Raw genomic sequence first — 14,803 nt, 5'->3', positions numbered from 1 at the left:
ACCACCCCAGCTCCTCCTAACTGCCTGCTGGGAGTAGTAGAAGCGAGGTCAAAAGACAGCAAGCCATCCCTTTATGGGGATTGTGGCAGATTTTCTTCTCTTCTCAGGTAAGGCCCAGTCCTGCAAAATGTTGAGCCCTTCTGAGAAGTGCTGAGCATCCTCAACTCTCTTTAGAGACAATGGAAGTTGAGGATACTCATCACCTCTTGGAAGAGCTCAGCGCCATGCAGGACCAAGCCTTTGGAGCAGAAGTAGAAGGGAAGGCAATTATCTTTTTGTAAAGGAGCATTTATGTGACACTAATGTGGTAGATGATAACTGTGCATTTTGATAGGATTAGCACAGTGGAATCTTCTTGTATTGGAATGAACTAAGAGGTTCTGAAGGTGCTGAAATCACTAGGAGTTAAGGGCACATAGCATTTTGTTGGACGTGCTCAACGAACTGCAGGATCAAGCATTGTAAGAAGTGTCACTGTTAAAGGAGTGAAAGTCCACTGAAAGTCCAGTGGAGTGAAAGTCCACTGAAATGCACTGAAGTAATTCTGGACTTTCAACTTGCGTCAGTGGAAGTGGAGGTCATTATAAGCCTGTTGTGTTATTATTTGGCTGTTAAAATATAAGAGCAATAGTCAGACTGGATGCGTCTGTTCAGAGAAATGCCAGTGCATGTTCTTTTGTACAGACCAGGCTACAGCTATTTTCATGAAAGATTTTCAATAGCTTGCTTTGTACTTTATTTATTCACTCCAGATTGTATTTGCATATACCATATTGCAACATACTGTGGTATGCAAGCATGTTTGCAACTTGCAATCCTTCTTTGGCTTTCCAAATATACTAGGGGATGGCTATAAATTGTGTTCCTTGAACTACTAGCACTGCCTTTAGCTCTTTCCGACCCTGAATTTTAAATTCCATCTGCTAACTGATTTACTGACATCATCCAGGGGATAAGAGAGTAGGGAAGAACATGTGCCAAGGCTAGTGCTATCATGGATTAGGCCATATTTTTCTTTAAAAAATTGAAGAAGATGAACAGGTTACCAGAGTTAATGTCTCTGCTGAATCAGTTTTGAAAGCTATCCATCTTCTCTTGAGAAGGGTGGTTTGACTCCTTTGATGCTAAATTACATACTGTAACTAATACAATCTCCCAGATTGGTAACTGAGAGGAAATAGTAGAGAAGAACCTTAAGGCTATGGCAAAAAGATTTTTGGTTCTGTAAGCAAAAAATATTAAATGCCCTGATTCTGCAAGGTATTTAAAACATGAACCTAACTTTAAGCATGGGAGCTGTCTCATGGATATCAGATACTGGCATGCCTAAGTATCTTGCTGAATTGGGCCTAAAACATTAACAGTTATTCTAATTAATGGTAACGCCTTGCTGTATACAAATATAAAATCTACAAAACTTTACTAAAGCATTGATAATCAGCATATCGGTCTGTCTCTATGGTGTTTGGGACCAGAGGTAATGGAGAGTATCCAGGTAATTGAGTTTTGTTGTTTTAATATTATTTGCAAGCTTCTGATCCCCCGTCCATCTATCAAAATTGTTTAGAATACTTAATAAAGGTGCAGAGTGAAATTCTGGCCCCACTGAATTCAGTGACAAAACTCCAATTGACTTCAATAGGGTCAGGATTTTATCTTCCTTATTTAAATCAATCAATTAATTCTCTCTTCTATTGATACCAACACTGAAACATTTATATTCTCTTGTAATACAAAACAGATGTTACAGTGGGACTGGGGGGGGAAAGTGTAAATATTAGGTATTACAGCAAAATTGAGATTTCTAATTTATTTTCTAAAATGACTGATTCTAGATGTAAAAAAAAAAAAAGTTTATGCTTCAGGCAGAATTTGCTGATCTTGTTTTTTCTGCTTCTGTCTTGTTTCCTGCCAACCTTAGAGTAATTAATCACCAAAGGCATTCTATTTCTCTTTTTAACTATGATGATGCAAAACCTTTTTTTGCTTCTCAAATCAAAGTAAGAAAGATAGCTCTGTCAATATGGATAACCAGTCTGATATTGATCTGACAGACTATTAGATGGCGGCAGCTGCCTGTAATTTAATATCTATTTAATGATTATTCCTAGGCCAATCTCAGTAATAATATTTAATGTGTGAAATTAAAACCATATGGCTGATATTTGCTCTAAATCTGCTTTCCTTCCTCCATTTTTGAGGACTTATCTTTCTAGACAAAAAGTTATGAACTGTTGATAATGATTATCATCATCTCTCTTTTTATTTCATTTTGTCTCATTATGAATTAACCACCTAATTATTATGAAGTGATAGATAACATAAGAAAGGACAGTAATGTGGCCTGAAATTCTATGTCATCAAGAAGCTGATTTACACTGAGCTCCTGGAACAAAATGTTTAAAACATGCTCCTTCCTTGCAAACAAGGGGCAAGAGTTAGTTGTGTTGCACACATATTTACAGCTACTGTGTTCTTTACTCCACTTACATTTTAGTTGAAAATTCAAATACAGCATGTTTCACTGTAGCAAAGGCCCCAAGTGGCTTTTAAAATACATGTGCCAAATTCAAAGCTGGTGTAACTGGAGAAGGTCCATTGACTTCAAGCAGTAGGGATGGAAGAAATATGTGATCAAAACACTACACCATCTTTGATCTTGATCTGGCCTTGATCATTGATGTCTGCCAGTTAAGAAACTGGCTCAAAATGTACTATTACTCCCTCCTTCTACAGAGGGGAGGGAATTTCTCTGCACCTGCAATGATAAGACCACTGAAGATAATGGTCTCATGTTTTGCTAAGCTGACCAAGGCCAGTACTGAGGACAAACTCTGTTTTGCTTTTAACACTATAGAGCCCTCCTCTTTTCAGATGGCTCTAACTATGGCACTCTGCTAGAACAGAAGCCATGTAGCTTCCTCCAGAGCAGACAGCAAGACCAATTGTGAGGAGTACTTGAGTACTCTCAAGTAAGCATCATAATTCTTTCTACCCCAGGCTCTAAACTCATCTCCTACATAAGATCCCACAGACCTAGGAAACAAGAGATTCAAGTTTACTTTTATATTTGGAAAGTATTATCACTAGTAATCAGCCAGCCAATAATCTCAGACTTGCTGGAACTTCTTATTCTAAGTTTAACACTTACATGTAACAATAAATGCTAGGTCAGATTGATCCAAATCCAGAGTTTTGTTGGGCTAGCCTTAAAGAGTGTACTTCAGATTTCTGAGCACCTATTGTTTTCATCCCTGGTGGCAGTATCAACAGTAAGGGAATAATGTATAATGTCAACAGTAGCATAAGTACATTGAAATGTGGTGTACTGTTATGAAGATAGTTGGACAGAAAAGTATGGCAATTGTTTCTGTCATTTCCGTGCTATGTGCTAAAGATGGAGACTGTGTAGGGCCAAAATTCTGGTGTTATGTAGTTGCTATTGCACAGTGATGAGTAGCAAAATGAAGCCACAGTCAGGGCATATTAGAGATGTTACCACTGGCACTGCCTCCAGCAGGAATGGTGTGTATGCACTTGTGTTCTAAAGTTCAAAAAAACTTGTGAAAAATGACTCTTTTTGGATGCCTTTTGCCAAATTTCCAGGCTTGTGAATGTGGGAGATGTAAACATGATTTTGGCTGAATTAACAGATAATTGTTTTACAACTACAAGAAAGTAGAAAATTCATACTTCATCTTCTGACCATTCGGATAAACATTCAGTTCTCAGGTTGCGCTAGCATGATGAAGATGGAACAAACTGGAGACTGTTTTTATGATGCTTGGCTGGAAGCGCCAAGTCTTTTACAGTAGTCAGCTAACTTTACCATGTCCCGGTTTAAAGTGGCATCAAGCTCATGAAATGTCCATGACACAGTGGAAAATTACAACAATAGTAGGTTAGTTCTAGAATCATTAGGCCATCTTGATAGATTGTGAATAGGAGTTAATATTTGCTTTTGTAGCTTTCATAATTATACTTTGATTGCTTGATGTGAATCTTCATCTTATAGTTCATTATGAATAATGACTAGCACATTCATTTCTAGTGAGTCAGATTCAGTGTATGCATAAAAACTACAAAAAAAAAAAAAAAACTACCTCAATTTCTGCCAATTAGTCCACATTATTATTTGAGCCACTACCTCTCTACTACTTTTATTGAAGAATGGTTAATTTCAAAATGACTGTTGTGCTCTCCTGGGCAAGGACTTTTAGTGCCTCTTTGTCTGTATTAAAACAAGGTTGTGGAGACATTGCCCTGTGTTATCAACAAAGTCTGTCTCATGGAATTTACGATGTATCACTGGCTATTTGCCTGCCTGGTGGCAGATATGTCTCATCAATAAACATTACAAATTAAACACAACAGTATATTCTAAACTGTTCACATCTTTCTATGAGTGTTATTAAAAGTGAAATCAAATTCCCAGACTACAAGGAGTAGAGCATGTGATGATACATGCAGTGTTACAACTGTATATGAGACAATAAGTTATTTGCAATGAAAATTACTGAGAAACATATAGGCTGATAGAAATTATTTACGCTGCTGTAAAGCAGGAGTAAGTCCATTGGAATCAGTGCAGTAAAACTGACACATATGGGAGATCTGAACCAGAACAATATGATTTAAGACCTGTAGACTATATTTGTTCATTTTTTCTCTTTTTGCTTGGCATATTGATTGCAGGTTTTTTACACGTATGCCTTTAGTGTTTAAGTCTTCACAGATTCATATTGTGGGAAAGGTCTTTGGCATTTAGGGGCTTGTCCAAAGCTCACTGAAGTAAATGAAAAATAAACAGGGGTTACCCGCACTGTACTTTTATCTGCCAGGTAGTCCCAGACATCTAATAATACAGTTCTTGTTTCGGTATAGCTGGACAATGACCGCCCTGCACTGAAAGCAGGAGGGCTGCTGTCCAGGCTTGCCAGAGGAAGGCAGTAGTGCTTTATGCCGGGGAAGGGGGACAAGGTCAGAAACTGCTGCAAAAAGGTGTGTTGGTCAGCTTTGCAGCGCTGACTCATCCCCTTGGAATGTAAGGGCGGAAGGCTTTAAAGGTGAAAGCTCTGGTATTGGAAACCCCGTTCTGCACACAGCAGGCAAGGCAGCATCCACCCTCCTTACCCTTGAAGTGTGATTAGCAGGTGGGGTTTGAACCTGCTGTGGGCATTGTGCTAGTCACTTCTTTATAGGGGGGCTGGGAAGGAATTTTTTCCCTCACCACCATATTGGCTTCGGTTGAGCGTTTTTTTCTGCCTTCCCCCACAGTGGGTGTTAGGGAACACTTATTACAATGAGCACAAAAGATGTGGTAGGCTATATGTCGCAACTCATTTGGTAAGTGTGGGGCGGATGCCTCCATAGGGAAGGCATCTAGTGACCAGATAAATAGCCTGGTAAAGGACTTAAAAAGGAGGTGCTGATTAATGGAATGGAACGGTGTGGGGTTTGGGACTCATATGGTTGGAACGGCAGGGAGCCAACTAGGGTGACCAGACATCCCGATTTTATCGGGACTGTCCCGATATTTGCTTCTTTGTCCCGCGTCCCAACCAATGTTAGGTCGGGACACTGGACAAACAAGCAAGGCTCCCATGCACAGGCGGAGCCCGGAAGGGCTCATGACCCCCTGCCCCTACTCCGCCCCCTCCTTCCCCCATTGGCTCCCTCCCCAAATCCCCGCCCCATCCCCGCCCCGTCCTTCCCCCATTGGCTCCCTCCCCAAATCCCCGCCTCTTCCCAAGCACGCCGTGCCCGGGAGACGCAGGGGAGCGCGGGGCCGGGGTGAGTGTGAGTCCGGCCTGGCCCGGAGCAGGCAGGACTCGGGTGGGGCGGTACCTGGAGGGAGAGTAGGGGGGCAGCCCGCGGGGCCAGGCAGCGGCTGTTGTCCCCACCTGGGCAGTGGGACTCGGGAGCAGCCGCTGCTGCAGCTCCCACTGGGGAGGAAACGGCCATGGTGCTCGGCGGCTGCAGCTCTGGCGCCCGGGCCCGAACCCCCCGAACCCGGGCCTGTTGCGGGGACCCAGCAGCGCGCACGCTGCGCCCAGCCCCTGGCCAGTCGCGTCTGGGCTGGCTGCCCAGCTGGTGCAATCCCGCGGGCGGCCCCGGGGCGGAGGCTTCGGCAGCCCCGTTCGTTCCCCTGCGGGACCCGAGCGGGATGGGGGGCTGGGGCCTGTGGCCCCCACTCTGGGGCCACCCGCGGGATTGCACCAGCTGGGCAGCCAGCCCAGACGCAACTGGCCAGGGGCTGGGTGCGCGCAGCGTGCGCGCTGCTGGGTCCCCGCAACAGGCCCGGGTTCGGGGGGTTCGGGCCCGGGCGCCAGAGCTGCAGCCGCCGAGCACCATGGCCATTTCCTCCCCAGTGGGAGCTGCAGCAGCGGCTGCTCCCGAGTCCCACTGCCCAGGTGGGGACAACAGCCGCTGCCTGGCCCCGCGGGCTGCCCCCCTACTCTCCCTCCAGGTACCGCCCCACCCGAGTCCTGCCTGCTCCGGGCCAGGCCGGACTCACACTCACCCCGGCCCCGCGCTCCCCTGCGTCTCCCGGGCACGGCGTGCTTGGGAAGAGGCGGGGATTTGGGGAGGGAGCCAATGGGGGAAGGACGGGGCGGGGGGTTCGCGGGCGCCAGGGCCACAGCCGCCGAGTGCCATGTGCTTGGCCAGCGGCCGCTTCCTCTCCTCGCGGCAGTGGGAACTGCAGCAGCGGCTGCTCCCGAGTCCCGCTGCCCAGGTGGGGAGAACAGCCACCGCCTGGCCCTGCGGGCTGCCCCCCTACTCTCCCTCCAGGTACCGCGCCCAAGTCCTGCCTGCTCGGGGCCAGGCCGGACTCACACTCACCCCGGCCCCGTGCTCCCCTGTGTCTCCCAGGCCTCCCTCCAGCGCTTGCAGAGGGAGGAGGAATGGTTTTTTTTTTTTTTTTTTTCCTCTGCTGTTTTGGTTTTTTTTGCTCTGTCCCCCCCCCGTCCCCCCCCGCATCCCGATATTTGACCTGGGTGATCTGGTCACCCTAGAGCCAACCCCCCTTTCTTATAGCCCACCTTACCCCTCCTACGAGGGGGGCGGGGTGGATGCTAAGGTCCTAGCAATGGATTTGCTGCAGGGACCTGGAAGGAAAAAGAGGGGGAGCTGGTAAAAGCCCCCCGGGGTAATCATGGAATAAACATGGGGTTACCTGCACTGTACACTTTTATCTGCTAGGTAGTCCCAGACCATCTAATAATAAAGTTGCAGCCTGATTAAATCCATATCAAGTGTCTCCTGTCCTTCTTTCGGTATAGCCAGACAATCATGCTTTCCAGTTATTTAAATACAAGTAATTCTCAGTAGTGCCCACAATGGCAACTAATAGCAAGGGAGGGAAGCAGCATGGTGTGGTACAGCAGGCCCTACACTAGTAGTTAGAAGACCTGGGTTCTGTTCCTGGATCTGCTAGTAAGTTTTTTTTCTTCTTCCAAGAAGGATGTTGATAAATTGGAGAGAGTTCTCTGGAGAACCACAAGAATGATTAAAGTGTTAAGAAACTTGCCTCATAATGATAGATTCAAGGAGCTCAATCTTTTTAGTTTAACAAAGAGAAGGTTAAGGGGTGACTTGACTGCAGTCTATAAGTACCTACGTGGAGAACAAATATTTAATAATGGGCTCTTCAATCTAGCAGAGAAAGTTATAACACAATCCAATGGCTGAAAGTTGAAGCTATACAAATTCAGACCGGAAATAAGGTGTATGTTTTTAATGGTGAGAGTAATTAACCATTGGAACAATTTACTAAGGGTCGTGGTGGGTTCTCCATCACTGACAAAAAGTCAATATTGGATATTTTTCTAAAAGATCTGCTCTCGGAATTATCTTGGGGAAGTTCTCTGGCCTGTGTTATGCAGGAGGTCAGACTAGATGATCACAGTGATCCCTTCTGGTCCTGGAATCTATGATTTTATGAAAAATTAAGCATGTCTGTCCCTGCCTCAAAGAGTTTCTAATCCAGATTTTCAAAGGTATAAGGGTCAGTTAGATGCCCAACTCTCACTCAAAGTCAATGGGAATTGGGCATCTAACTCCCATTTATACCTTTGAAAATCTCTCCCCCGAAAGACAAAACAAACAGAACGAGAGAAGAGAGGAAAGGGGAACAATAAACATAAGAATGGCCGTACTGGGTCAGACCAAAGGTCCATCTAGCCCAGTATCCTGTCTACCGACAGTGGCCAATGCCAGGTGCCCCAGAGGGAGTGAACCCAACAGGCAATGATCAAGTGATCTCTCTCCTGCCACCCATCTCGACCCTCTGACAAACAGAGGCTAGGGACACCCTTCCTTACCCATCCTGGCTAATAGCCAAGAATGGACTTAACCTCCATGAATTTATCCAGTTCTCTTTTAAACCCTGTTATAGTCCTAGCCTTCACAGCCTCCTCAGGCAAGGAGTTCCACAAGTTGACTGTGCGCTATGTGAAGAAGAACTTCCTTTTATTTGTTTTAAACCTGCTGCCCATTAATTTCATTTGGTGGCCCCTAGTTCTTGTATTATGGGAACAAGTAAATAACTTTTTCTTATTTACTTTCTCTACATCACTCATGATTTTATATACCTCTATCATATCCCCACTTAGTCTCCTCTTTTCCAAGCTGAAAAGTCCTAGCCTCTTTAATCTCTCCTCATATGGGACCCATTCCAAACCCCTAATCATTTTAGATGCCCTTCTCTGAACCTTTTCTAATGCCAGTATATCTTTTTTGAGATGAGGAGACCACATCTGTACGCAGTATTCAAGATGTGGGCGTACCATGGATTTATATGAGGGCAATAAGATACTCTCCATCTTATTTTCTATCCCCTTTTTAATGATTCCTAACATCCTGTTTGCTTTTTTGACCGCCGCTGCACAATGCGTGGACGTCTTCAGCGAACTATCCACGATGATTCCAAGATCTTTTTCCTGATTCGTTGTAGCTAAATTAGCCCCCATCATATTGTACGTATAGTTGGGGTTATTTCTTCCAATGTGCATTACTTTACATTTATCCACATTAAATTTCATTTGCCATTTTGTTGCCCAATCACTTAGTTTTGTGAGATCTTTTTGAAGTTCTTCACAGTCTGCTTTGGTCTTAACTATCTTGAGCAGTTTAGTATCATCTGCAAACTTTGCCACCTCACTTTTTACCCCTTTCTCCAGATCATTTATGAATAAGATGAACAAGTGGTGATTGATCGTGTCCTGATAATTTAGGCCGCGGGTGTAATTTTCGTTTACACAAAGGTCCCTTTGCACCACTCTGACAGTGTGAAGGGGTCTTAAAGTAAATGAGAATCAGGGTCCACATATGTTCCTGATTTTGTATTGCATTTGTGTAATTTTGTATTTCATTACAATAACACAATATGTTTTTTAAAGGCATTTGTGCCTGAAATCTTATGCTTTTCATTGTACATTCATTTTGACTATCACGAAGACAAAATGTCTCAAAGCACACACAAGTCACACACTAAATTCTTCAGTAATAGCTGTAATAATACAGTGGGCAGCCTGAAAAACTTCCGAGATGATGGTAAGCCTCTTCAAGTTCTTTAAAAAGTAATACAGGCTTCAATAAATCACTTTGCACCTGCATGCAGGTTAGAATTAAATGTAAGGTGCCTTTGTCATGTAATTTTGCAAATGGATGTTATTTGAAACTGTCTTACTCTGAAATCATTTTGTAAAAAAAGTAATAGAACATCCCTTGGGGTTTGTTTCCCCCGCCCCTGCCTGTTGTTTTGCTAAAAGCACCTGCCTTAAGTTGTTGAATAATAGCAGTGTACTAAAAATCACTTGGACCTTTGCCTGTCTGCAGCCTACTTTGCTTAGGAAGAACAATTTTTTCAGTATATGAAAGGAAACTAGATATGTCTCATTTAACCGTGTTCTTTCTTCCTTAGTCTTTATAGGTACATTCATTCAGTAAATAAAACAAATTTCAGGCAGTATTTTGAAGTTTTGCTCACAATGTCCGTATTTACATACAGTTGTCCATCTTATCCCTTTAAGACACCTGCCTAGGTGGTGATGCACCTAAAATTTCATGTTTTGGCCTAGCAACAGATATAACGTTCATACCTTTTTTACATCTTAAGGTAATGTATTGATACATGAATACTAATAGACATTCTGGAACAAATTTTGCCTCAGTTTACATCCTGTGCAACCCCACTGAGATCAGTAAGTGGGTCTCAGGCTACGTCTACGCTACAAATTTGAGGTGTGATTCCCAGTTTGCATACACATACTTGTGGTAACTTGATAAGAGTGAGTGCAAATATAAATAGTAGCATAGCTGCAGTAGCACAAGCAGCAATGGTACAGCTTAGCTGTGCCGAGTACATACCCAGGTAATTCAGGTGGGTTTGTGCTTGGCATGGCTAAGCTGTGCCGCCACTGCTTCAGCTACTGTGGCTACACTATTTGTACTCACACTAGTTCTCATCGACTCGAGCTAGCATGAGACTTGGCTACACAAGCAGGGAATCACCCTCCCCCAGAACATAGTGTAGACATAGCCTCAGTTCTATTGGTGTAAATCCACAGAGTTATTCTGAATTTACACTGGTGTATCTGTCATCCACCTCATAAATTTAAGCAAAAAATTAGGCCCAAACAGGCCCATTGTATGTGCAAAGAAACGAACCTCCTCAAAACTCAGCTTTCTGGACAGCATTGTAGAGATCAGTTTTCAGAGAAAAACCATGCTTACAAACATTTTGGGGCACATTTCCCCTCCAGAACACAGCATAATCCCAAATTTTCACACTTTAGTTAATCAAAACTCTGGGTTAATGAAAGAACCAATTATGTCCCTCAGGGCTGCACTGAAAGAAGATCTGCTCCTGCAGAGTTTCTAAGGGCTTGTCTACGCTAACTGGGGGATCGATGAGCAGCGATCGATGCATCGGCGATCAATTTAGCAGGTCTTCACTAGACCCGCTAAATCAGCTGCAGATCGCTTTCCCGTCAATGCTGTACTCCACTGGATCGAGAAGAGTAGGGGGAGTTGACAGGAGAGCGTCTCCAGTCAATGTCATGTAGTGTGGACCCCGTGGGAAGTAGAACTAAACTATGTCAATTTGACTTACGCTATTCACATAACTCTAATTGTGTAGCTTAGATAGAATTTCCCCTGTAGTGTAGACAAGGCCTAAGCTCTGCTTTAGTGGAGAGTCAGGATCCAGCCCTGAGACACAAGGTGAATAACATTAATTCATAGGTCTTGGTTTTGGTTCTAATACAGTTGGTTTAATTTTCTTATTGAACAAAATCTCAACATATTTTGGGTAGCGATGTGTGAGGCAGGATTGCTCAGAACAAGAAACATTGCAGAATGGTATTTTGGGTATGTGATACATACACCCTACCTACCACAACCTTAGCATGTTGCAGCTCCTTTCCCTCCTCTTATCCAACAGCACACAGCAGGCTCCTCCTCTGCTGCATCCCCTGTCAACACACACACACACACACACACACACACACACACACACACACACACACACACACACACACACACACACCCCTACCCCTCTGGCACCTACAAAATGCTGCTGATACTTTCCCTACATCCTCATCTCTTTTTCTGCTTCCTGCCCCGCTCCAATACAGGACAGGCTCCATAATGTTTCTCCTTTTATGTCCCTTCTATGCAGACTCCTGCAATCCCAACTCACTGTAACTTTCCTAACTAGCCAATGTCCCCTGCAGAGATCCATACTGACACTTAAATAAAGGATCTCATTTGCTATCCCAAGCTGCAGATAAGAACTGCTTCTTTTTAATTCTATAAGGTCTACAGTAGCAGATGTCTCTACTTTCTGCTTCACTTCCTAGGTGATGGGCAGCAGGGCTCTATAAACATTCTTAGCTCTGTTTACAGGTTTCTCTAAAAAGACTCTTGTACCTATTTATTGAACAGTTGAAAGTGTTGAAAAGAACACTTTTTAAGCATAGTGAATTTCTATACATAGTGTCTAATCCAAAGCCTGTTGAAGTCAATGGAAAGACACCTACTGACTTCAATGAGCTTTGAATGAGGCTCATAATGAGATATCCAGTATGAACGTTTTCAGTGCCAAACAAATAATAAGTAAATACATTTGATGACCTCAGTGCCACAATAGTAGGGTTTCAAACAGTGTGGGGCCGTTATTGGGATATATTTTAATTTAATATAAATATTTAACTTTTTATAGCTTGGGTAAGAGAATCAGAAAATGATAATAGTATAAATAGCTGAACAGTGTTAGCAGCAAGGAGGAAGTAGAATTATTTAGTTTGGGACAAAGGGTAATAGTAAGAAATTAAGAAGGAAAATGTTGGAAAAGTCTCCTGACAGTGAGTGAAATGCATTAATATTGCGGAATAATCTCCCAAAGAGTAATGGAAGCCCCAGTGTTCAGAGCATTGAAATTTAGACTGGAGTGGGAATAATCCTGTATTAGTAAGGAGATAAACTAGATGAGCTAATATGCCATTTACATGTCTAACTTCTTTGATTCAATATCCTTCATGCTGAATTGTCTTCCTAACCAGATATATTATAAGATGTTGTTTATTTTTATAACATGTTACTGTGAGAATCATGCAAGAGACTAGTTTTGCAAAGGATCCTTGAGAATTTTGATGTCCCAATGCTAATGAAAACTAGGGATATCCCAGAGGCAGTGTGCTTGGCCTCAGAGAAAAGGGTAACAACCATGCCCCATATGTCCCTCCTACCTAACACTGGGATAGAACCACAACAGCAATTGGCAGAAAGAGAGAGGATGTATCAACAAGGGAAAAAGAGAGGGCCCCAGAAAAACAAAGAGAATGGGCACCTTTCCACTGGAATCATATTCCTTGGTCTGTGATGGTATAAGCCAGTGAACACCCTAACCTGCTACTTGGAGAGAATCAGCTTCTGTGTTTACAGAGAAAACTAAAACATTTATTTCTGAGGTGTCTGGAAAAAAAAAAAGAGTTTGGGGCTGGGAACGGTTAGGAGGGTTATGACAGTTTAGAGGAAATTGGACAAACAGTAACTAAGACACAATCTAGAAACAGAGCTTTGGTGGCACAACCCACCTCATATGTATTTGATATCATAATACTTTGCTGGTGACAGCATATATGTAATGGCCACATTATAGTATCACAGTTGATTATTACTTAAAATGGGCAATAAGTAGAAGGAGCAGATGAAGCTGAAAAGATATACTTTGTTTCCATGCAAATGTTAGTGGTAATAAAACAAAAAAGATAGAGTTAGGGGAAAAAAGAAAACTGTTTGTAAATGGAATAGTTTTTGAAGTGATTTACGAGGCGTCTTCTGTTCTTCTGAGCTTTCAGAGGGCAATTCCATTGGCCATTAATGAGCACATTGTTTTGCTTTTTGAAATGCCAGCCTGAAGGATGAGGTGGCAGCATATAACTGGCTATTAGTGAGGACACTAATAGTTCTGAAGTAATATTCTAGCTTAATGGAGTCTGAAAATAGGGTTACGACTGTACATTTCCTTTACCTTTAAAATGAATTTTTCGTGTGGAGGTATCATCATAACTTTCCATGTCCCAAGTGGATTTTGTGGTGTACTAGCAGTTAAAATCAATGAAAAAGATGGGGCCCTGGCTATAGGGGCTAATAAAGGAAGATGTCAGGGTAGTAAAGCACTGGAACAAATTACCTAGACAAGTTGTGGAATCTCCATCATTGGAGGTTTTTAAGATGTAATATACTTAATCTTGCCTCAGCGCAGGGGATTGGACTAGATGGCCTATCAAGGTCCCTTCTACTCCTACATTTCTATGATTCTATGTTTCATCAGGGGCCAATGCCTAAATAGTTCCTTTAATCAACTTTTTAGAGAATTCCTGTAACTGCAAGTGTCAGCCTCTTCCCACAGAGTATATGGTGCATTAGCCATTGACTCTCCATCACACTATGGAATGAGAGCTTGAAGATGACTTTTAAGCCTAGATCATAATAACTAAGTACATTGCCACATCCAGGTCTCCTGCACACAGAGTGCCTTTCATTTATGGTTAGTCATCATCACTTCCAATCCCATTCCTCTTTTGAAGCTGTGTTTGATTAGCTAGTTTTTGCATTGTACATTGTTTTTTCTTTTACAGAAAGTACTGGATGGCATAGCTCTAAGATCTTTGTAGGATTTGGTGTTTTAGTCAGCCTTGAGGGATGCTAAATTTAAGAGTAAGGAAACAGTAATTAAAAGTGATTAGGACAAGAAGCCTTGATGCTATGAAATGTGGACTCAATTGTCCTTGACATAGGCAGAACCAGGCAGCAGGTTTTGATTATAGCTTTACTTGCTATTTTAATAAACATGAGCCAGTATTCAAACTTTTAATATCCTGCTGCTTAACTATTTCCAAAAAGCTATCCAGCTCTTTTACACAGCCCTTGTTTAAAATTTTTAATTTGTTTGGCTTTGTCTCTGCTTAGAGAAGTTGTAGCCTCATGGTAACTCTTTTATAAGTTCATTTCCAGAATCACAAGCAATTGGTTTTTTCAACTAAGTGTTTCCGCATGTGCCAAAAGTGTCAGAGCTGACAGCTTTCCTGCACTGTTTTATCTGGTTCCCACAGTACGTATGAGAGACAAACACAGGAATGTGTCTGGTGCTGACTATGCCCATCAAGGATACAATGATACTTACAGCTCTTCCAGGAAGCGGAGATTGTGCAGGGGGTTCGAGGGCAGCTTAGTGATGTTGTTCATACTGAGATCACTGTAGGGGAAAACAGACAGAGCCTTAGTATGGCATGCC

The 14,803-nt window shown here is 42.9% G+C and overlaps 1 protein-coding gene across 1 annotated transcript in view; it reads right to left on the bottom strand.

Moving 5' to 3' along the window:
• LGR5 (leucine rich repeat containing G protein-coupled receptor 5) overlaps positions 1-14,803 on the bottom strand; it is a 134,520-nt gene that overhangs the window by 59,896 nt on the left and 59,821 nt on the right. The window contains exon 2 of the mRNA XM_065406449.1: positions 14,693-14,764. Within this exon, the coding sequence (XP_065262521.1) occupies positions 14,693-14,764 (72 nt within the window). The remainder of the gene's footprint in view (positions 1-14,692; positions 14,765-14,803) is intronic.

This window comes from Emys orbicularis, chromosome 1 (genome assembly GCF_028017835.1).
Source record: "Emys orbicularis isolate rEmyOrb1 chromosome 1, rEmyOrb1.hap1, whole genome shotgun sequence".
Lineage (NCBI taxonomy): Eukaryota > Metazoa > Chordata > Testudines > Emydidae > Emys > Emys orbicularis.
The sequence above is the reverse complement of the archived record's forward strand: the minus strand, read 5'-3'. Positions and strand labels throughout refer to the sequence as shown.